Source organism: Acomys minous (assembly GCF_964271855.1).
Source record: "Acomys minous genome assembly, chromosome: 5".
NCBI classification, from domain to species: Eukaryota; Metazoa; Chordata; class Mammalia; order Rodentia; family Muridae; genus Acomys; species Acomys minous.
This window is the reverse complement of record NC_140494.1, coordinates 72,781,583-72,804,368: the sequence shown is the minus strand read 5'-3', so window position 1 is coordinate 72,804,368 and position 22,786 is coordinate 72,781,583. Positions and strand designations below refer to the sequence as shown.

General features: G+C 40.9%; 1 protein-coding gene across 2 annotated transcripts in view; it reads left to right on the top strand.

Moving 5' to 3' along the window:
* The window catches only part of ARHGAP42 (Rho GTPase activating protein 42), a 234,145-nt gene extending 230,825 nt beyond the window's left edge, over positions 1-3,320 (top strand). For both annotated transcript variants that reach the window (XM_084783140.1, XM_084783139.1), the window contains one exon: positions 178-3,320. In XM_084783140.1, the coding sequence (XP_084639266.1) occupies positions 178-266 (89 nt within the window). In that variant the 3' untranslated portion in view covers positions 267-3,320. The remainder of the gene's footprint in view (positions 1-177) is intronic.
* Positions 3,321-22,786: the final 19,466 nt, after the last annotated feature.

Below are 22,786 nucleotides of genomic sequence, written 5' to 3'. Positions count from 1 at the left end.
GGTACTTTAGACAAATAGTTAATCTAATTGATTATGTGAATACGAAGAATCTTCCAACTTTAGAGGGGCTGTACGCCAATAACCTGAGTGCATGGATTCTTAGGTGATCGTTTACTTTATAGAAATTATTTGAAGCCAGTGTCATCTTGAGTAACATTTGTTTCTTTCTTTAACCAGTGCACCCATCAGTGGAGCCAGGGTGGCTAAAAGCGACTTATGAAGGCAGAACGGGATTAGTCCCTGAAAACTACGTTGTCTTCCTCTAATAGTATTAGTGGATGGCAGTATCTTCATGGTATCCATGGTAACACATAATAAGTGCTATGATTTTATCTGACACAGATACGGGGGACCAGCCACTAAATGAAAACATCTATTTGTCTCAAGCTTTTCACCAGCAGACTGTGTAGCTCCCGTTCGATGGAAACAGAAACACAAATGTGTGCATCTTAGCCATTCTTTTTGGCTGTTTTCTTACTTTTAAAATACTCTCGCTTTTTTTTTTTTTTTTGATAAGAAGTGATTTTTGACAGTGTTTGCTCTTTAGCAGCTGCAGAATCCTAAATACTGAGCTTAATTCTGCATACCCAAAATTTGGAAGTCAGAAATCTGCTGTACCCATGTTCAGATCTGTTCCTTATGGCATGGTAGTCTCTGGGGAACCTTGAAATCATTACTTTAAATGTGTAATTTAAGTTGTTCATTTACTGTTTTGTCTTTTAAAATATACTGTTTTTATGTGTGATTGTTTTGCTGGTCCTAAACATTTCAAAAGAATCAGTCCTTGTTTTATCATAACTATATTTTTATTTGTTTCTAAGAAGATAGTATTTGAAAGCAATAATGTATATGAAGTCTGTAAAGAAAGCCGAGTTAAGTCAAACACTGAGTCCACATGAGCAGTCCATCCACAATTCTAGATGGCTCCTGTGGGTTACAAGCTAAAGTCAGAAAAACGAGTCTATAAAGCCTGGAGATAAATGATTTTTATGGCAGGTTAGGTTTGACTTGTGAACCACAGATGAACAACCCTTCCTTTAGAAGTCATGTAAACCTATCTTGGGACTTTCATAAAATTTCCCATTAAACACACCTGCTTATAAACCACATGTGCATATCTTTTGTTTCCTAGTAGCATTGTGACATTGTAGTGACAATTATGGACCAGGTATAAAGGTATAGTGTAACATACAGCTGTCCCACTTGCAGTGCTAAAATCTCCAAGTATTTTAATGATGAGGAAGTTTTGGCCTCTGAGATGGTCTTGTTCAAACAATAAGGACATTGTTTGGAAACTTGAAATTGGAAGATGTGCCTTCTAAACTGTGTTTAGTTGAAATGGGAAACAAACACCAAAGTGCTAGAACCTTAGGCCACAAAATCTGAACTTTTTTAAATAAAGGTTATTTATACGCATGAGTATTTTCTCCACATGTATGTGTGTGTACTACATGTATGCCTTTTACCCATGAAAGTCAGAAGAAGGAAGCAGATAGCCTTGAACTGGAGTTACAGATGGTTCTGAGTCACTCCATGTGTCCTGGGAGTCTAAAGCTGGTCCTTGGGAAGAGCAGTGAAAGCCCCTAACCACTGAGCAGTATCTCCAGCCCCAGGTCACAGAGCTTGAAAGCATGCCATCATCATTAGTAGAAATGAAATTTGCGAAGGTTTTCCTCAATGACATTCAAAGGCATTGATAGCCTTTCCTATCAATTACACAGAATTATAGAGCTGATATGGCCAAGAAGTATTTACTCTCCATTTGTAGGTTATCAACAAAGGGTTATGTATCGGCCACTTCTTCTATCATAATCTGTTTCAATAATTCCAACATATAATTCCTATGAGTGTCTACAGTGTCAAAAGCCTGTCTTCTCCACATTGTAAAAGTAGTCACCCACTCCACATGGCTTTGTTATCTGACTGGTTCCTTCTGAGTTTTCTCTAGCTCATAGACACGTGGGAGTCTAAAGGTCTATGGAACTGTTTTTACATGCTATAGTCTATAATCTTAATTTATCCTACATCACATCAGTGTTTCTAGCGCTAAGATGCTGATTGTACACACAACACTGTGCCTCGGTGCATTTACACAATACAATAATGGATTAAAATAACGAGTAGAGAGCATTAGTAGACAGATGTATCAGATACATCCAGAAATAACATGAGTGAACTGAAGGCAACAGATGGGAAACACCTCATAAACGTTCTTTGGCTCTCTCTCTTTTCTCCTTATGTTAGTCCCTGGCCACTGCAGTGAGCTATTGCTGAACCCCCTGGTCAAGGTGGGTGTCTGGTAGCTTTTAGTACACTAATGGCATTGCTGTCTCTGATGACCTTTTTCTGGGACAGAAGGCAGGCTTTCTACTACCCCATTGCCCATCTACAGGACCCTCTGTTGCCGCCTCCTTGTCATCACCCCCCCCCCTTGCATCACATTAGATCAGGACCCATGAAGGGAAGCTGGTTTTCTTTCAAAGACCAACTTGACAGCAAAGATCCATTATCTTTTTCTGCTGCACAAAGAAATCTCAACTTCCATTTTACTCTAACGTAGACATCACTGCCTCCCAGGTGCTTGTGCGCTAAACCCAAGGATGCTCACTGAGGGCTTCAAGCTTTTTCTATGTAGGACATGGGTATAAAATCCAGCTCTCCTTCCAGACGGCGTCATCTACTCGGTGTCGTTATTTGTTGTTCTTTCCCTGAAACAAGACACAAACATGCTGGCTCATGTTGCATTGTGCTTGAACTTGTAATCTTTTAGATTTTTTTCCTTCATGTTAGTTTCGTATGTAAGGAGTGGTGATGGTCTATTGAAGAGAGGCTAAAGCTGCCTCTCCCCCTGATGGAAGCATCCTGCCGATGAGGCATGTGGGAGCACTGCAAAGATCAAGCCTGCACTCTGAAACATAAGGAAGGTTTGCCATGCAGGAGAGCACTGCCGGCGGTGGAGGAGTCACGTCCAGACCTGTGATACCACGGAAGCGATAAAGAATCTTACCTCTTCAGAGACAGTGGAGTGTGTTAGAACTGTCATACCCACACTCTGAAGCCTACGACATGCACCCCCAAAAAACACTTATAGTTTGATCCGTGTGAAGATGGCACTGAGGGTTTGACATAATCCCCTTGCAATGTTTTGTGCAGGTATCCCTGAATTTGAAGCCCTGAATGTGTTTAACAGGCGACTCTTTGGCTGTACCATCATTCCACTAAGTTTGGTTCATACGAGTTAGTCATTCAACTGAACGATTTTCCTAATGTATTGTGTGTCAGTATCTGAAAAGTAAAATGATCTTTCTATCTCTGCTGTACCTGTTTGTGTGAAGATGCGTTCTCTCCGTGTTTGGTGATTTAGTTTGTTGTGTTACACATACGACTGAAATATTCAACAGTCCCCTTTGCTAACTGACTTTTTCAGGGATAGTGGGCTAAAGAAAGGACAAAGACATTTTTTATATTTCTCCTAATATCCAACTACATCGGCCCTCAAGGAGTGAAAATAAAATACATGATCCTGCCTGCCTCCATTTTCCCTTTAGTGGTTAACCTTACATAGTCTACTGACTTCAGAACACCTGCTGTGCTGGAAACAAATGAAATACCTCTGTGCTTCTGTGAGGATTCACTGCTGCTAACCTCTCTCCCAACGACAGGCCTCACACCTTTGTGTCACACAGAGCCTACTTTGGTAAAGTTATCCAGACCTCAACTCAGAGAACTTTGACTCGCAGCGCAGTGTGAGCATGCCTCATCTACAATTCTTGGGACCCGAGTTCTTTTTGATTTTGGACTACTGCGCATAAATAAGACACCTTATGTTCCTGTAGATATTACAACATTTGCAGTGATTACAGGGGTGAGACCCAGCTGAAATCAGGAAATTCATTTCTGTTTCATATATTTGCTATACATAACCTAAAAGTAATTTCAAACAATATTTTAAACATATGTACAAAGGCAGCTTTCATGGAGTGGAATTTTCTAGCTGTAGCATCGTGCAAGTGCTCAGAGTGTAGTTAGCATGTTTGGGGTTTTGGGATCTGAGATCCTTGCTTATGGACCGAATTTGTACTGTCCTTTGTCCTCGTGTCTTTGCCACTATATCCTGATATGATTTCTTGCCCATTAACTAATCAGTTCATTAATCAGTTCATTAACTAATAGCAGAAGCACACAGCTTTAGGAACAGAATTTGTCCTTTGAATTGACAATACATTTGTTGCTCATAGCTCTCACCATGGCCTCATGCCGCTTGGTAAGACATCAAAGATCATGTATCTTGGTGGAGACAGAGACAGAGGTTTGGCTCCTCCCCAGAAACGGCTTTCCTCTTGGCCATACATGTTCCCTAAGGGTCAGATTCCACTTCCTTTGTTTTTCTCTTGCTTTCCACAATCAAAACACTTTTTAAAATTGAGATTAGCATTTCTGAACGGTCTAACTGCAGCCAGCCTCTGTCTTGTTGCTTCACAGTTAGTCAATAACTGGCATTTATCGTCTTCCTGAACACATTTCACAAATCCAACCATTGTTATCATCACCTTCATGGAGGAAGCATGAGCTCTAACAGCCTGCACCACAAAGGCTTTGGTTGTTTGTGTGCTATGGAGGAAGCAGCATTATATAAGCACACTTTAAGCTAGAGAGATGAGGTTTAGAGTGCACACTGGTCCGAGTTCAGGTCCCAGCATAAATGTCTTGTAGAGGAACAGCAAAGTGTTAGACCACTGGCCATCTTAGACCTTTCTCTTAGCTCAGTCATCAGCTTAGTGAAAGTCTCCAGACAACTCACTTGTAAATCTGTTGAGCCAGGCTGTCTCAAGTTGCTGGCAAAGTCATAAAACATAATAAATTACTGTTAGAAGGCACCGAAATTTAGTGTGGCTTTTTATGGAGCAACAGAAATGAAAAGTGGTCATCATAAGGCCAGAGAACTAGATTTCCTTCAGCTCAGGATGGGGAGCTGGAGAGATGGCTGTGAAGGCATTATACCCTCAGCTGAAATCCCTTGGATGCACATAAAACTGTGCAATAGTCCCGGTGTTCCTGTGGAGTGGCAGGAAAAAGAGGGAGACTGCCTCAAAGTTCTTGGCCTTCCTAGCTTTGTGTGTGTGTGTGTGTGTGTGTGTGTGTGTGTGTGTGTGTGTGTATGGAGGTGGGGGGGGACAATGAGCAGTACCTGGCTGAAGGCTGAAGGCAAGGACCCAAGGACCCAAGGACCCAAGGACCAGCCATAGGTTGCCTTTGACCACACTTGTATACCAAATGCCTACCTGCACTCACACACCCACACTTTGCATGTATGAAAGCACACCACACCACATGTGCGTATATGTAAGCATGCACACACCATATAGGCACAGATACACAGGAACACATACACACAAAAGCACATTTAAAATAATTTCCTTAATCTCTTCTGCTCTGGCTACATGTAGTAGTGACTGATGCCATTATAGTCTCGTTGTTTTCTTTTTCTCTCCAAATAGAAATCTCAGTTCTTAGTAGAAGACACAAAAGCTGAAAGTAAAGCTTACATCCCTAGCCTGTTTTGGTGCTATGATCAAGTTGATGGAGAAACATATATACAATTTTCTTGTCAGTTCCTATGGGCAGGAGATCTCACTCTACCACATTGCTGCCAAGACAAGGATCAACGTTGTGTCACAAAGGTCCATACAGTTCAGATTGGTGAAGCAACAGAATAGCACTGTGGATTTTGCACAATCCCATGGAGGAGAATGGCATATCCAACCTTATGGCACTGTGACATGATATCATCATTTAAAGCTTGTACTTGAGACCCTCATAATAGACTTACAAAAATGATACACACCCTCATCTTATAATGTTTATATTTTGTATCCTTGGGCACAAGTGGTCCATTGATTTGTTACATGAAAAAGAAAGTTGGATGTTTTATGTATTTTGGTTAGAATCTGCTCTTTATTATATGTCATATATACACACATATATAATATAATATAATATAATATAATATAATATGTGTATTACATTAGGATTTCTACAATCTCATCATGGAGGCATTAGTACTGATTAGGAGAACTTGTTCATGTGTCATCCCATGGGCTGCTCTGACCTGATAGGTGACTGCCTTGAGTATGGAAAGATGTATGATTGGCTGCTTAGCTTGAGGAGTTAGTTATGAGCAAATATGAGGAGGAGCTGTGCCATGTTACAGAACATTTGCTGGATTGAGGAATAGATCCTTGAGTCTTGTCTCCTTGGCTGCGCATGGCACCTTTCACTGTGGTTCCATTTAATCATGCCTGTTTTGAGTCCACCAGGTTATGAGTTCCATATAACCACATCCAATGAGCTTAGGCAGGAATTCTATATGAATTATCCACTCACTGTCTGAGCTGTCCTTTCTTTAAGCCTAGTACTCACCTAAATACTACAGCAGTGTTGATTTTATGTTCAGCCTGAAAAAATGCCTTGCTTCCCTATCCATCTATTAAATGATTCCACACCATCAGAGAAATACTACACGTAACACACTTATTTCATCTGTTTTCGGAGAATCTAGAAACCAGGTACAAAAAAAATCTGTGTTTGTGAATTATGATTCAGCTATATAATGTATTTTCGATTTCTGCTCAGCTCGTATTTCCCTCCATAGGCATGTTTGGTGGTTGAAATCATAAATCCAAAGTATAGCGCAGTTGTGTTTTGTTTAAGGTAAGGATCTTTATGCATAATGATATGAGACTTTAGTAAGTCTTCTTAAAGTGCCACTCACTGAAGCAAATAGCCCACAGCATGGCCATTCCTCTCCTTGCCCAGCTCTACACACCTGATTTAAGAAGAACATCTCTATTCCAGGTGGAAAGGATGAGCTCATGGACAGAAAGGCAAAGGAAGATGTTCGGCCTGGGAAAGGTCGTCTTGGGGGAAGTGGAAATGAGGGAGCAAGAAAGGGACATTTAGGGGCAGCCTCAGGTCAGATGAGAAGTTTTCCAGGAGAACCTTAGAGTACACAGCCACGTAGGACCCGTATGTTTTAAAATGTTGAGTACAGTTGCATATGAAGGAACCTTGCCTCCTAGTTCTTATAGACACTGCTGATAGTCCCTGTGCTGGTCATGAGAGTGAAACCTGCCCAGTGAGGGGCTATGTTTCTTAGCTGGTTGGGCTAAAAAACGCACTTCACAGTATGCAGTATGAGTTTAACAGGCATGTTTCCCGGAGCACTTGGAATGAAAGATGAGCTTCTGTTACGTCCCTGCTGAGTGTGACAGTGGTGAGGAAGAGCAGGTTTTCAAACACTAGGTTTCAAAACTTCATGTCCTGGTGGATGAAGATGATAGTATTTTCTGCACTTGTTTAAAACTTTGCTGGGGATATAACAATGGCTACCTTTCCACAATAAGCAGGCTGACTGGTAAGTAGCTAGTGTCAGAACACACTATCCTCACTTCCAAACTGGCCTGCTCGAAGAGGAAGAAGCAGGTCTAATGCAGAAGGCAAATGTAGATTTGGTCACAGGGAAATGGGACAGGAGTCAGACTGAGGCCACATTTCCTTTGATAGGCATAAAGTCTACCTGAACATCATTCCTCCACCTGGGGTGGAGCAGGGGTGACAGATACCTGTTTTCCCTCAGGACTGCTTTCCTGCATGAGTCAATGCATGTGAGGTGGTCTATGCAGGAACTGGGTGCTTGTGAGATATTGGAGGTCAAGCTGGCCTTAGTAGGTGGCATACCCTGTATTCCCAGTACTGGGGAGAAAGGCAGAGGGCATAGGATCACTTGCCACATGTGCAAGGAGTTGAGGCCAGTCTCAATGCAAATATAAGGAATTGTTAGTAGTTTGGCTATAGATTGAGAGAGGGGGAAGAGAAGAAGTGTGCTAAGTAAAAATCTTATTCTCACAGTGTGGAATTCCCTGGATGTTATTTTAAAACTACTTTTTGTGGTTCATTAACTAGCCAAACCTTGACTTTCACCATTAGTTATGTTGTTCTTATTTCTCTGGGATAATTCCATATGACTTCCTTGTATCTGCTAGGTCACGTGGGTAATTTCTATATGCAAAATCTTGTGTTATGGAACAGATGCAATAAATCCTGGCCTTAGGGCCTTTCAGAAGCTGCTTCTTCTGTCACGAAGCTGGTGTGGAGCTAGCTTGGGAGCATTAAAGGGAACATAGAGGGAGGTAGTGGCGTATGGATATCAATATACATTGTATGGATGTATGGAGCTATCAAAACACAATTAATAAAAAGGATATGGCAAAAAAGAATATGGCAAAAAAGAATGTGGTAAAGCAGAGTAGTGACTGGATTAACTAACACTAAGGGTTTATGTAAAGCCTTAAGGCAAATCAATGGATAGTAAGCTAATTTCAAAATAGGAATGGAAAAAAAACCTACCTTGCATGTATGGACAGTGTCCTTCCTAGAAGACATGGGTTATGAAATTAAAATGACAGTGCAAGGCATGGGATACCTCCTGAGTTATTGGTCATGGTGGCCTCAGAAGTCTCCAAAGCAACATATGATGTTGCCACTGCCCTTGGTTAACTGCCATAGCTCCTAGGTCAGATTCTATTGGTGATGTCACTTCACACTGTGGCTGGGGGACATAGAGAAATCAGTCGGGAGCTGACTGAGAAACTTCCTCCTGGCCAGCTTCCTTAGTGCTGGAAGGTGCTATCCAGGGTACTGGAAGAGAAAAGCCATGGTGGGCTCTTATCCAGTGCTGGATCCTGCATGCCACAAGCAACACTGACCTACCAGGCAAGAAGTGCCCACTGGTGCGAGAGTGACGTAATTGTTTCAGAATAGCTAGCCATTTTTGTGACTGGATATGAGGCCTCCATGGTAGGGGATTTCACGCCTGGTACTATATTTCTGGTCAAAAACATCCAAAACTGCGAAAGTCATAGACCCTAGGGTAGATGCAGAGATTGTTATTTTGCTTAATGATTGTGCTGTCAAGCACCTTGTAAATATTTAGAACTTATTTGTAAAAAAAAAAAAAAAGACCAATCAATGTTTAGAGGATTAGAGCTTCTAACTCTATTCTCCTGGAATTGGGGAGAGGAGATCTGGAGAGCACGTTAACTGTGTCTACCTGATAAGGTTTCACAAAACTTCCCAGAGGCCATCGTTCTGAGAGCCCACCCACATGGTGCCAGGGTGGCATAACTCAGTTCAGTGGGGAGCATCAGTCCTGAGCTTGGGGTCTCCTGAGCACAGACTCTCATCTGGGTACCCTGTTTTGTGTTAAGCTGGTGAAGAGAAACATCCCCTGTGCTCTGCAATCTTTAGTCCACCGTCGGGGAGAGGATCATGGATCTTCTGACTTGTGGGAAAGTTGCCCAGAGTCCTGAGTAGCCTGGGAGCCTCTGTGTTCAGGGGGCACCTGAGGTGAGAGCAGTCTTCTGTGATGGGACTGTAACTTTTGAGCTTTGAATAACCCACGTCCATAGTATTTATAATTGAATTGGATTACAGACTGTTTGTTTGTGCTTACAATGAATTAGAAAGCTGACTATGGAGGAAAATCACATTTTTGTGTGTGTGACGTAAAACAATAGCATAGCTCTACTAGAAAAAGCACCTTGCTTCATCTCCCATATCCTACAAGTCAGTGGCCCGACTCCAACCCGCTCATGCACTCTGGCCTTGGAGAAGTGGCAGACACTTCTGAATCTCAGAATCTCTGTGACGTGTGTGATAGACACAATTCTCATTGTTGACCCAAGAAGATTATGGCAACAATGGGGAGCAACGTTCCGCATGCTAAGTATGTGCTAGAGTGAGATAGGATTTCTGCTTCTTCAAGGCATGTCTACAGAACACAGATGGCGATTTCATGGACCACATCATATTTAAGGTCGGCCTTGAGGCCCCCTCAAATCCTGTGATTCTCTGGTCATATGATCATTTTATGTCTGCATAAACAGTGCACTGAAAGGTTAAGGAACCACACAGGTAGAACAGAATATATACAAACTAAGTATTTCAAGGAACATGTATTTGGGTAAGAGATGTCAATTTGGATACTATGCTACAGTTTTAGAATGTGGTGAAAGTGATGACTTTGACCTTCAGAAATGAGTAGGCTGTGTAAGACATACAAGAGGGAACAGTGCGTTCTTACAAGAGTGTTTGCAACTGCAATTGCCATTTATTACATGACCAACTATTTTGGCACATTTTTCTCATCCCATTCAAAATTTATCCAGAACAACACTAATTTAAAGAATAAATTAAAACAGAATATTTCAAATCAATACAGAATACATTATCCATTTGAAATACCTATGTTGATTTTTCTTTTAGACAAGGTGTCATGTAGCCCAGGCTGGCCTTGAGCTCTGAGCTGCCTGCTAACCTTGGTAATGAAGGTCAGCCTCATCTTTCTGACCCTCCTGCCTCTGTCTCCCGAGTGCTAGGATGACAGGTATGCACATTTTGAGGTAATTACTTTCCTACATTTGACAGGCACATTGTTCAACATTCAGTTGCAATTATTTGACAATCATTTTAGTCAATAAAGCCTCTGCGTTTCTGTTTGACAGTTCATCCTTGAAGCACAGTATAAAGAAGTTTAGCTATTATTTCAAGCAATTAAAACATGGGTATTTCTACATGCAGCTGGGAAGAATTAACGTGCAGACAAATATTTTGAATTGTAATGCCAAAATTAGTTTTAGGAACATGTGATGGTAAATGTTACTTGTTTTTCAGAGCCAAGGTTTTATCAACAAAGATGGATAGAGAGATAGAAAGACAAAAGGCAGTTTTTTAGATTAAACAAAAAATTTTATCCAAAAAATAGTTCAAATGTACATAAAACAAAATTCAGAAAAATTTGAAGACTATGAAAACTGAATTGGGTTTGAAAGCATCACAAATCAAAATATCAATATTCTAGTGTTTTATGTTTAATTATGGTAGTATCCAATTTTATAACGTAACAGAGAAAATGATTATAAAATTAATTGAAAGAATTATTGTTTATGACCAGAAATTACTTCAAATGGTTGGTAGATATATAGGGAATTAGGAAGAAATTAAATGATTTTCCAATAAGTAGAATTATTCAGGTTCAAATTACACAAACAGAAATTTGCAGCATGATAGTTAATAAAATCTATTAAAATGCCCATCGAGTCCTTATTGTGAAGATGTCAGCATGAGCATCGGACATCAAGAGTTTAAAATTAAGTAAAACTACATTAGTCTTTTACAAAAATCAAAAGATGGCCCATTTTTATACAGAGAATATCATGTTGCACAGTTTTCCAACTAGAGAAAAATAAAAAAAAAAAGAGAGAGAGAAATTTAAGATTTCCCCTGGTAACTAACTCATGCCAGTTCACTAGGTGTTGCTGATCACAGGGAGGTGCTCCAAGCTTCCAGACTCTGTGTACGTTAGTTAGCCACGTGGTACCATTGTCCACCCCATCCTCCAGACTGGCAGTGGTCATGAGGTGGGTGCAGGCACTCACTCAGAGTTAAGCTCTCACATACAGTGGGTTCCAAGGTAAGCCCTGCTTCCATAGAAATAACTTGGGATAAGACCACATGGAGAAGCAATTCTCCTTGACCCATGAAATTGAATTCAGAACAAACATTAGAACATAAAAGTGATGCTAAGTGGGGTTAGCCCCTGAATGCAATCGGCCATTGACTGTACTGTGTAACTACACAGCAGAGCTGAAACCACCGCACAGGAGTCTGTCACCGCAGCTGAACCCTCCCGTGCTGCCTTGCTCCTTACAGACATGTGCTGTCCAGAAAGAATCCTACTATGATAGCAGTATAGTTTCTTATACATGAGTTTTAAGTATAACATTCTTTCCTTTTTCTTAAAATTTATTGAAAGTGGCGGGTGGGGGGAGAGCATTTTAAATAGCAGTGAACATGACTTCCTATTTGGAAAGTGGGAGAGAAAAGTTCCATGGAGGTGTGCATTTTCAGTTGTCTCCCCCCAAAGCACCACATTTTCCAAAACACAGGCCCTCACAGATCTGCTATTTCAGAAAATAAATTTGCAGAAATATCACCCTCTTGAGCAACATACAAGAGGAGAGGTTGAAGGCCCACAGGGGCCTTCACACTCCAGGCTGCCATACAAATGTTTTTTTTCTAAATAAGCATTCTAATAGTTTTGAAGTCTGGATATTTCATGTTTTTCAATAAATCTTGAGGGTTGAGTCCTTGAAAATCATGTATTTGGCAACCCAAGATTTATTAATTTATGAATGTAATCTTATTATGATGTAGGGAATTATGTGTTAACTTTATTTTTTAGCATGCATTTGGCAATTATTTAGGGAAAAAGAGGACATGTGAAAGTGGGGTGTTCTGGTGTGTGAGGTGGCTTTGTGGGTGAATTCCTGTTTAAACACAGAGCTCTCTGCTGAAATGGCACCATCATGTGTTCAGCGATATTGAAACTCAGAGCTTAGGTCAGGTTACTGAAATCACAATGAATTCCCATTCCAGCCGTGACACACCTATGTGTAAGAAGTCTGGGAAGAATGGTGCTTTTCACTTACTGATGCAAATACAATATTAATTGGGTGATTCACAACTATCTCTGTCCTGGTCCACTAGTGTCCTCTGGTTTTATTTCTATGCAATAATCAGATTATTTAAGAGTCTTGTAATTTTAATGGAAATTCTTAGCAATAACTATTTTTCCTAAGTCAATACAACACATGCATTAAAATTTGTCAATGTGCCCAGGCTAGATGTCACCACTGATTCACTTATATAGGAGCTGCCATTGCAGAGTGGCAAGTGTGAATTTGTCAGTGTGCCCAGGCTAGAGGTGACCACTGATTCACTTATATAGGAGCTGCCATTGCAGAGTGGCAAGTGTGCAGGAAGAGTGAAAGATGAGAACTCACACTTCCCAGGATATGAAGTACTTCGATGTCAGCATTACCTGCTGATTTTGCCAGGTGGTAAATAGACAGGATCTCATTATGCAGCCCTGATTCGCCTAGGACTTATTATGTCTACCAGTCTAGCCCAAAATTAACACACATCTATCTGCCTCTGCCTCCCACGTGCTGGGATTGCAGGCACAAGTTACAAAACCAGCTTACAAGGAAAGGTTTTTGTACATCTGTACAGATTTCCCCTTAACTAATGGCGTTTAAGATTATAAGAATTATAAAATGCAACTTGGCTTTAGAGCTCATAAGAACTGAAACAATGATGAAAGTTAATAATTGATTTTTTGATAGGAAGAAATCAAAACATGCAAAGCCAATAAAGAACTATGCCCCTCACACTACAACATACCTTTGATTAATAATAACCACTGCTAATAAATTGATTAAAATGGTTATTGTTAATTGATTGATTAACAGTGGCTATTGTTATGCTGGATTGTCTCCTTTAGATGTATTTCATTCATATGTGATTCACATGTTATTAGAAAAAAATTTAATGTCCAGGGTGTTTATCATGTTACACAAGAAATACACAAAAGAATACTTCTCGTGGTGAAGATCTTAGTTTGTGATTCTCCCAAGGAATACTGACATACAAATGATAACCAAATCCTTCAATGACAACAAAATAAAGCTTTGTATTTATATTTTAATCTTGGTTATTTAACAAGCAGATTTCTATGTTTATTAAGCATATTTAATAAAGTGAAACTCCTTTCCTTTGTGAATATTTTCTTTAAAAAATATTTATTTAATGTATTAGGGGACTAGATATATCAATATGATTTTATCTGGTTGATACACATCCTCTGATGTGCTCTATTTGGGATTATTTCAAACACAGGTATCAAAAGTATGGCTACTAACGGTTTTACTGGATTCTGTCTGATTTTAATATGCTCTTATGTGCCCACTTTACAGGGATATAAGTGAGAATATAACAGTGAGAGGGGATGGAGTGACACGGGATGGGTGGCCGTAGGTGGCTCCACAGTGTGTGCTTGTCAGTGCTGTGCCAGTTTTCCTCTATCACAGCCCAGTCACATGCCAATGACATAAGCCAGAAAGGAGATGCCTCTGCTTTCTCTCAGTACTCGTGTTGCTTAAGCGTTATGAATTCCAAACTGCTCACACACAGTGGCCTTCTGCACTTTACAAAATAACTGGATTAGATCATTTATAAGATGGGATTTGACCACTTCTGGACACCTAAAATGATACCACGTGGTGTAGATAAGACATTGTTTTAAAATATAGACAATTTGATCTTGTGTCTCAGTAGTGGAGAGAGAGTGATGGCAAGGTGAGTGACTCCAGAGGGCAGCACTGTGACAGCAGGGCTTATGTCCTGCTACACATCCCCTGGGACTTACTGCAGCTTCTCACTTAAACTCTGAGGCAAAGCATCATCCTGAAGTCCTGGGCAGCTTAAGGTTTATGACACCACCCACCGGCAGTACTTGTGCCTCTGCTTGCTAAGTGAGCACCAGCACGCATCAGGGGCACACCCAGCAGCACACCTCCTTTCCATATATTAAATAGTTAACTTAAAGTAAAAATGCGGCATCCATGCTTGTAATCAAGTGTTTACAAAATACCTAGCATATGATTTCATAGGTAAACAGGAGGCTGATCAACATTATTCACAATCTTAACTGGTTACTGTGGGGTATGTTTAATGTGAAAACATAGTGACAAGCCAGAAGTAAATGAAATAAGTGTTATATGCAGTGAGAACATGTGTGTGTGTGTGTGTGTGTGTGTGTGTGTGTGTGTGTGTGTGTTTAAATGACAAAGTAGGACATTCTGCTGTGTCCAGCCTACTATTTGGTGGAAATTAAACAAACTGGTTATTAGAAACTATTTGGAGTATTTGATATCCACTCAGGTAGAGATCCAGCAAGAAATCTACCCGTCACTTTTTTTGTCTTCACATTGACAACACACATTTTATTTATTTACTACCATTTATTTACAGTTCTGTACTAGATTATACTACTTTAATGAAGCCAATGCAAAATAATAATCTGAACAATTACATTATAACTACCTAATCTTTAGTACACAGTTTTTTTGTGAAAATTAATATTTGTAGAATAAATATCACATTTGATCACTGTAATCAATACACATATATTATTATGTTTTACTAAATATGAACTATTTTGTCTTATCTTTATGATTAAAACAACTAGTTAGCTTCAGTTTAATTACCTTGGGGGTCAATCCTTGCTTTATTAAAATGCATAGATTTTCAAGAATACATATCATCAAACTATATCAACATCCTACTTTGTGCCACACATGGTTTTTCCGAGCTGAAATACTAACTAGAAATGAAAATGAGAACAATGTCTTGACTATTTATATATACCTGGTACATAATTATAGCAAGCTTTGGGGTGTTTTAATTCATTGATAAAGAAAGTTATTCTTTACCATCACTTGGTATTACACTAGGAATTAATTTAAATTCCCAATGTTGTTTTTGAGCAACTATTTATGTGAAATCCTTTCTAAACCAACAGCCTATTTAACGCATGACTCCGTTCAAAGTGAAAAGGCTAACTCAACTTTGTTGTGAGGATCACAAAACATCTCCGCTGAACTCCACCCTTAGTGGAAAAGTGGAGACGGAGTTCTCAATAGGCTGGCAATAGCACATGATGCCACTGTGCTGCTTGTGTGGTTTTCACAGTCATCACCTGACCATTCCAGAAAAACAGCCCATGCTCCTAGAAACCCCCTTCATTTTTCAACATATTTCAAAACCTTTTTTCCTAATTAGCAAGAAGAAGCCCCGGGTATAAAATGTTACTGAATGACGTGAGATTAAATATCCAAGTGTCCTGAATAGGTTTAGGGCCCTATTGTTTACTCAAATCGTACCAGCAGCCAAAAGATCAGAAGGGAGCACAGGGCATGCCAGGGTGTGAGGAGCTCCTTGTCTCACCACTGTGGACCCTAGGCTCACTAACACAGAGCAGAGTCTATTTCCTGGAGCCTGTCGACAACTCCAGGGTAAACTGTGAAAGCCATCATTCAAAGCAGCGAAATTATCCCAAGGGAAGTATCGAACAAGAGATTAAAGGGGGTGTGTTAAAAGGTGGCAGGTGTTAGTTGCCTACAGTGGGTACCCAAGGGGGAAAGCTGCTTTGCAGTTGAAGGGAACAGTTTGCCCTCTTAACAGGCAACTTCAATAGAAATCCCCAAGGAACTGTGTAGTGTGCTTTTTCAAGTACATCCATTTGTGCTGGTTCTTTTTTTAGCAATGAGTCCTTCTTGATGGACACTGGAGGAGAAATGCTTAAAAGAATTCAGTGCTCATCTTTTGATTTCCTGAGTTGGTCTTCAAGTAAAGTGTACCAGAGCAAGGCAAGTCTGAAGAGCAAGGCTTTCTAAGACATAAACAGTCCCCCAAATGTTAGTCATATAGGCCTTGAAATGGCCTTGAATGCTGGGCATGGTGGCATATACCTTTAAGCCCAGCATGCAGGAGGCAGTGTAGGTGGATTTCTCTGAGTTCAGGGTCAGCCTGGTCTACATAGTGAGATCAAGGATAGCCAAGGCTACCTAATGTGATCAGGTTTCAAAATAAAGTGAACGTGCAAAGCTGATCCGGATCACAGATAGCTTCTAAGAGACATGGCGAGGTCTCAACTTTAGAACCACAGTCCTGTGACTGGCACGAAGTGAAAGAGAAGCAGCAGCCATGGGTGTGGCAGGGATGTCCGACTTCTACACTCAGGGGCTCATCTCAGGAAGACAATCTACACCGAGCAGGAGGAACCAAGAACATAGTGGCTAGTGTCCTACAAAGCCGTAAGGTCTGCAGCATCTCAGAGATGCCTACATTCAGCGGGCTGCCAGTGGGGTGAGGGCATAGCAGGTTGAAAGCCACAGTTCTCTTGAAAGGGCAAAATGACCCTATATCAGTGGCCAGACTAGGAAACAATATCCTATTGCGGGAATCTCTCAAGCTAGCAAAGAATAGAAAGCATTAAGCCAACAGACAAGGTGTTCTGCCATGCTGGAGAAGAGAGACTCGATAAATGCAAAAGCCATACATTTCTACATGAGGTGCCAGAATAGTGGCTGGGAAGCCCCACTCCCTACTGCTACCACACACAGAAGCTTCGCCTTCTCCTCACGGCTGTCTTATTAGTTAGAATAAGCTGGAAGATGAGGCCTTGATAGGAACTGATAGCACACAGGGCTATATTAAACTGAAAGAGATAAACATGCTTTCCAGCCTGTCACCCATCAAATTCCTTTTCACTCAACCCCTCCCCAGGTCATCAGATGATTCATGAGGCAAGACCCTGTACAGGTATCTAACCTTTTTATTTCTAACCTATACTGCCACACTACTGGATAGCGGCATCTTAAGGATTTGCTACACATTGGGTGTGGGGTTTTTGTTTTTGTTTTTTTGTATTTGTTGGCAACTCAGCGTCTCTGTTTCCCACTGGCTGAGGCTGAAGCTGCTCTGGCCTTACCTCAGTGCCTAACTAGGACTTTGAGGTTGCAGGTACTTGCATCAGTGGGAATGTTAATGGAAGGGTACAGCTTGTTTGGGTATCCATTTGGATTTTAGCAATTGGTAAAACTGAAGTCTCTTAGCTTTTGTTTTCTCTCTTGATGAGGAATTTCAGTTTCAACACAGAAGCCAAACAATTAGGCATCTGGCCTCCCGTATAGCGGTTTATCTGGTATGTTCATCTACTTTCGTCATCCTGTCAGTGCCTCTCGGTTATGTCTTGTAAAGCCTTCTGGAAAATTAAAGAGGTCACGATCACCCCCAGCTCTTCATGTTTATGACCCATCATTTTCACAGAGTACTGCAACTTCTTCAAAACATGCTCTTGCCTCTAGGATGAGCCCTTTACAACCCCACTGTCTTTACGACAGGAGGAAATATTCTTGCACACTCAGAGGATGCCCTTTTCTTGCTCACACAGAATCATGTCTTCATGTGATAAGATGGTACCCACAGCCACAGATATTTGGGACTTGGATTTCATGCTCTGTGACATCAGCTTTAGTTCCAAGTTCTCTGTAGCACCATGGGTGTGCCCTTTCCCTTTGCTGTACCTCTATTCTTAACACATTTGGAGTGCTTTTCTCTGCCTCTTGACTGCCTGCTAAGCTAATTCTTCGGGCATCTCACGTCCATTTTTCTGGATGTCTTGACCCACTTGGAGTCAGCTACTCTAAGAATTGCCTGTGTGTTCTCCACCCTCTCTTTCACTGTGCAATATGCAGCTATGCTAATTGTCAGCCTTTCCTCTCCACCCACCTGTATGTCAGATCACGGGGAACTAGTTACTGCCACAGTCCAGCAGGGTGATAGCTGTCATTCAGACTGGGATGATACCTAAAGGAACACTTTTCAGCTTCACCATTTTTCTCACACCACCACCACCACCACCACCACCACCACCACCACCACCACCTCCACCATTACCACCACCAACATCACCATCACCACCATCACCACCACCACCATTACCACGATCACCACCACCACCACTACCATCATCACCACCACCACCACTACCACCATCACTATCACCACCACCACCACCACCACCACTACCATCATCACCACCATCACCACTACCACCATCAGCACCACCACCACCACCACCACCTCCACCATTACCACCACCAACATCACCATCACCACCATCACCATCACCACCACTACCACCATCACCACCACCACCACTACCATCATCACCACCACTACCACCATCACTATCACCACCACCACCATCAACACCAACACCACCATCACCACCACCACTACCACCATCAGCACCACCACCACCACCATCACCACCACCATTTTGCTTTTGTATTAAGGGCAAGTTTTTCCTATACTGACATAGATAACAGAATTGGCCATGATACATTGATATAAACTTTTAGAAAGCTGGTAGTTTCAGAGTTAGAAGTGGGGCTTTGGTTTCTTTTAGGAGTTAAAATAGATAATTTGCTTCTGGTCATTTTTCTGTTTTAGGGGGAAATGTTAAGACCTTTAAAAAAACTCAATTAGGTGACATCTAAATAGAAATTATGGATCAGTAACTTTCCCCCTAAACTATGTAATCTCAAATTAGAATAGGTAAACACCACAGAGGCAGGCTCTGACCATATTTACATTTTGTGTTTGCATAATGACTGGTAATTCTTTGAACCTTTTCCATATTTTGATCTGGGCACACCACCTTTTGGGGGTTGCATCATCCTGCCATGAATGTGACACAGTGATCCAGAGGACAGTGTCTGCCTTTATGCCAGTGAACTTTCCACTTGACTTGGCAAGCAGCATCTCTCCTTCCAAGCCCTTGCCTGTTTCTTCTGTCTGTTTCAAAGCATCAATTAACAAAAATGTCTTTTGAAAATGGTTACTGTTCTTTTGAAGTATTTTTATATTAGAGGCCTTAATATTCTGATTTTTTTCTTGGGAAGATGAGCCCCCGCCCCCAGAAGAGTTAAAATATACAGAATATTTGGGTCAAAGGGAGACACAATACTGATTAAAATGATCATTACAGAAGGCAGCCTGTGGAACTCTTTCTGTCGCTGCTTATCATCTGAAATTCTAGGCAGCTCTACCCAGAATAAACAGGGTGCTTCTCAGTTTTGACAGCTACGGGATACAATGCTGCTCACTCTCATGACCTTTTCTTTCTTTCTTTTAAGTCTTAAAACCTTCACAGGAAGAAAAGGTAAGACCCTATAATGCTCTATGGCCTCAAATCTCTAGTTCTCAGCCTGGTTCAGGAAAGCTGTGATAGAAGTTCATTTGCTATTTTCCTGTTTTAAAAAAATGTTTAAATGTGTTTACCAAGTTAAGTCTACATTTAAAAAAATCCAACCACACTGAGTGTATTGTTTCATGGCTCAGCAACTCTAATTGTTATGTATTTAAATAAGACATTAAGAAAACAGAACAGCTGTGTATTAATAGAAACACAGTTTGGTGAACAGATACTTTAAAATCAGTCTTCCGAGTGCAAGGAGGATAGCAAAAGTTGTTGTCAGTGACATAATACTTTAAGCCACTGCTGGTTAAAACAGCTAACTATGAAACTCAAAAGGAAGTTGCCATCATAGACCAGAAGTGTTAATTTTCATATGTATCTTACAAGAGAACACCATATTTAAATGGGTCTCATTGAAAATAATATTTGGGTTTGATGTCTTAAAAGCAATTTCAAAAGGCAATTAAAAAGTAAGGTACAGTGTATTCTTGAAAATTACATATAATGCTGCTTACATATTTTACTTATATCTGTTGCAATACAGACCATGACACTGATGTCACCCCGGACAGTTAAAGGTACGGTGCAGCTTCCCGGAAGTACTGGGCAGAGCGGCCTTTCATGGCTCTCATTTCCCTGAAAGTGCCTGTCGGTTAAAAGCTCCCAACCAGCTTAAAAGTAATGCTTTCCCCATTTCGCCATGAGTCGTAAGAAGGCAAACAAACCTGTGTTTAACAATAAGGTCAGCGTGACACAGGCAACCAGAGCCAGTAAGTCGAAAATGAGGTTGACATTCTGGGACTCATCCAGCAATCCTGCCAGAGTTTTCCAGACTCCCCAGCTGCACTGAGCTTGAGGGAGCCTGGGAGTAGCCTCCAGTCATGGCCAGTGCTCTGCTTTGGAATGCCGTCAGCTCTAGGACAGCAACCTCCCTTTGCAATGCCCATGCTGCTATTATTTAATGTCATTAATGCCCCCATAAACACGTAAATTCTTCCAGGGAAGAGAAGAATAAGTAATTAAGGGAAGCTACTCTTCACTTTTTATTTTAAACATTGGAGACAAAGCCTAACTGTGTGGCCCAGGCTGGTCAGGATTGTGCAACCCTGCCTCAGCCTACACAGTCCTGTGGCTTCAGGAAGGCATCAACACACACAGCACTTAGGTTCAGTTTTGAAGACGTAACTCTGGAGAGGGGGAGTCCAGCAGCCTGGTGGTCTGCAGGGTTTTCCCTGAGTCTAAATACATGTGCCATTCCACCTGAATCTGGTTCTCCAGGTTTCGCTCAACTTGGACTCATATCACGGTGTGAAGTGTAAGTCATAGTTGTTTGCACTTCATCTCGTGGATGGGCAGTCGACTCCTCTGTGCTTTTACTCAGTTTTACTTGAAAGAAGTCACAGGTTGAAGGCAGAGGCATTGCACTTGGTGCCTAACCTCAAATAAAGACAATAGCAACAGCATGGAGCCCCGACAATCTTCTGTTAGTGAAAATTATGGTGTGACCTAGTTTAGAGTGTGCGAGAAACTTGGGGGTTGACACACATTTCCTAGAGTATCTGCCTTTGAATTTCTTTTTTGAATTCAATATGTTTTCTACATCTGAGAGGCAGATTGTGGGAAAAAGAAATCTGTGCCTGCCCTAGCATCTTCCTCTTCTCTAACTCACTATATCCTTAGGAGTTGCTGAATCATGGAATGAAAAAACAAGGTAATATGTAAAAACATATTTTCATGCTTATATACAAGGCTATGGAGTTTTAAAGATATTCAAAGGATTCATATTTCAGCCTGAAGTCTGCCCTGATTGATAAGGGCAAACATAAGTGATCCTAACATCCTAGGTGTTCATAGCAAAAACCCAAAGTGTAGCAGCTATCAAAGGAACGACAGCAATCAGATCAAGTGGGCAGGGAGAGCTCTTAGCATGATCAGAAGATGAGTTCTGGCTCCCATTGTCAGACGCAATAGATGGAGTTAGAGCCAGGACAAGGATAACGTTTAGTACAGAGGAGTGGTTCATGGAGGAGCTGCACTCTGCTTAAGCTGTTGGAGCTTTAAGAGTTAATGGGAAATGTCAAAGATTAATACTATTGCTATTAGACATTATAAGCAAAGGGTGTGCACTGTTTAGGTTTCTTAGGAATCAGGCCCTAAACTCAAAATACTATATTTTTTTTTCAGGAAAAGAAGTAAAGTAAATAAGTCCAAATTAATAGAAGATTTCATAAGGAACAGTGGGAGAAGGAAAACAACCGGATTTTCCAGATTTTTGGTGTCACTAGTGAATAGAACTGATTGACTTGACAAAATTATTACCAAAACTATGGCATGATGAAGATGGAATTATGGAGTTTGCCATTTCGAAACACACACACACACACACACACACACACACACACACACGCACAAAGGAGTTGGGCACAGTTTAATGAAGTAGCTCTGTCTTACACTCATGCAGCCAGCAAATGTCCAAGAAGTGAGCAGAGTCTTACATTAGCATTGTATGTTCATCCGTATTCCATCCCTATAGTGGGTAACAATCAGCCACAAGTTGATTTACTGTGACCATCTAAATATATTTTATTTTATGCCTGTACAGTAGTAAAATTTGAAGTTAATTGTGAAAAATACAATGCAAAATCTTGTCTCACTAAAGGTGCCGTGGTTTTTAAACACCAGAAATAAAGTAGTTCCACAACAATTGATACTGAACACACCATCTCTTCAGACACAAATCGTTTTTCTAACTTTTGTAAAGGAAATATGTCATTAAGTAAACAAAGCTGCTTTAGTGACCTTCAAGTATTTCCTGTGTGCTTATGCTTTAATTTAACTTTGGTGTAACCCAAAGACCATGACCTGCATAGTGGAGATAAAGGTCACAATAACTACACAGGGACAGAGTCATTGCAGTTGGAAACTGTAGAGTAAGAGATTCAGAGATGAGATAACTTCCATTTGGTCATGCCGTGCTCTTCTGGGAATGTTGTTTCTTTCTAAAGCTAACCTTAAATATTAAATCCTGGTGTTTAGACATCTAAACTACGTATGGAGATC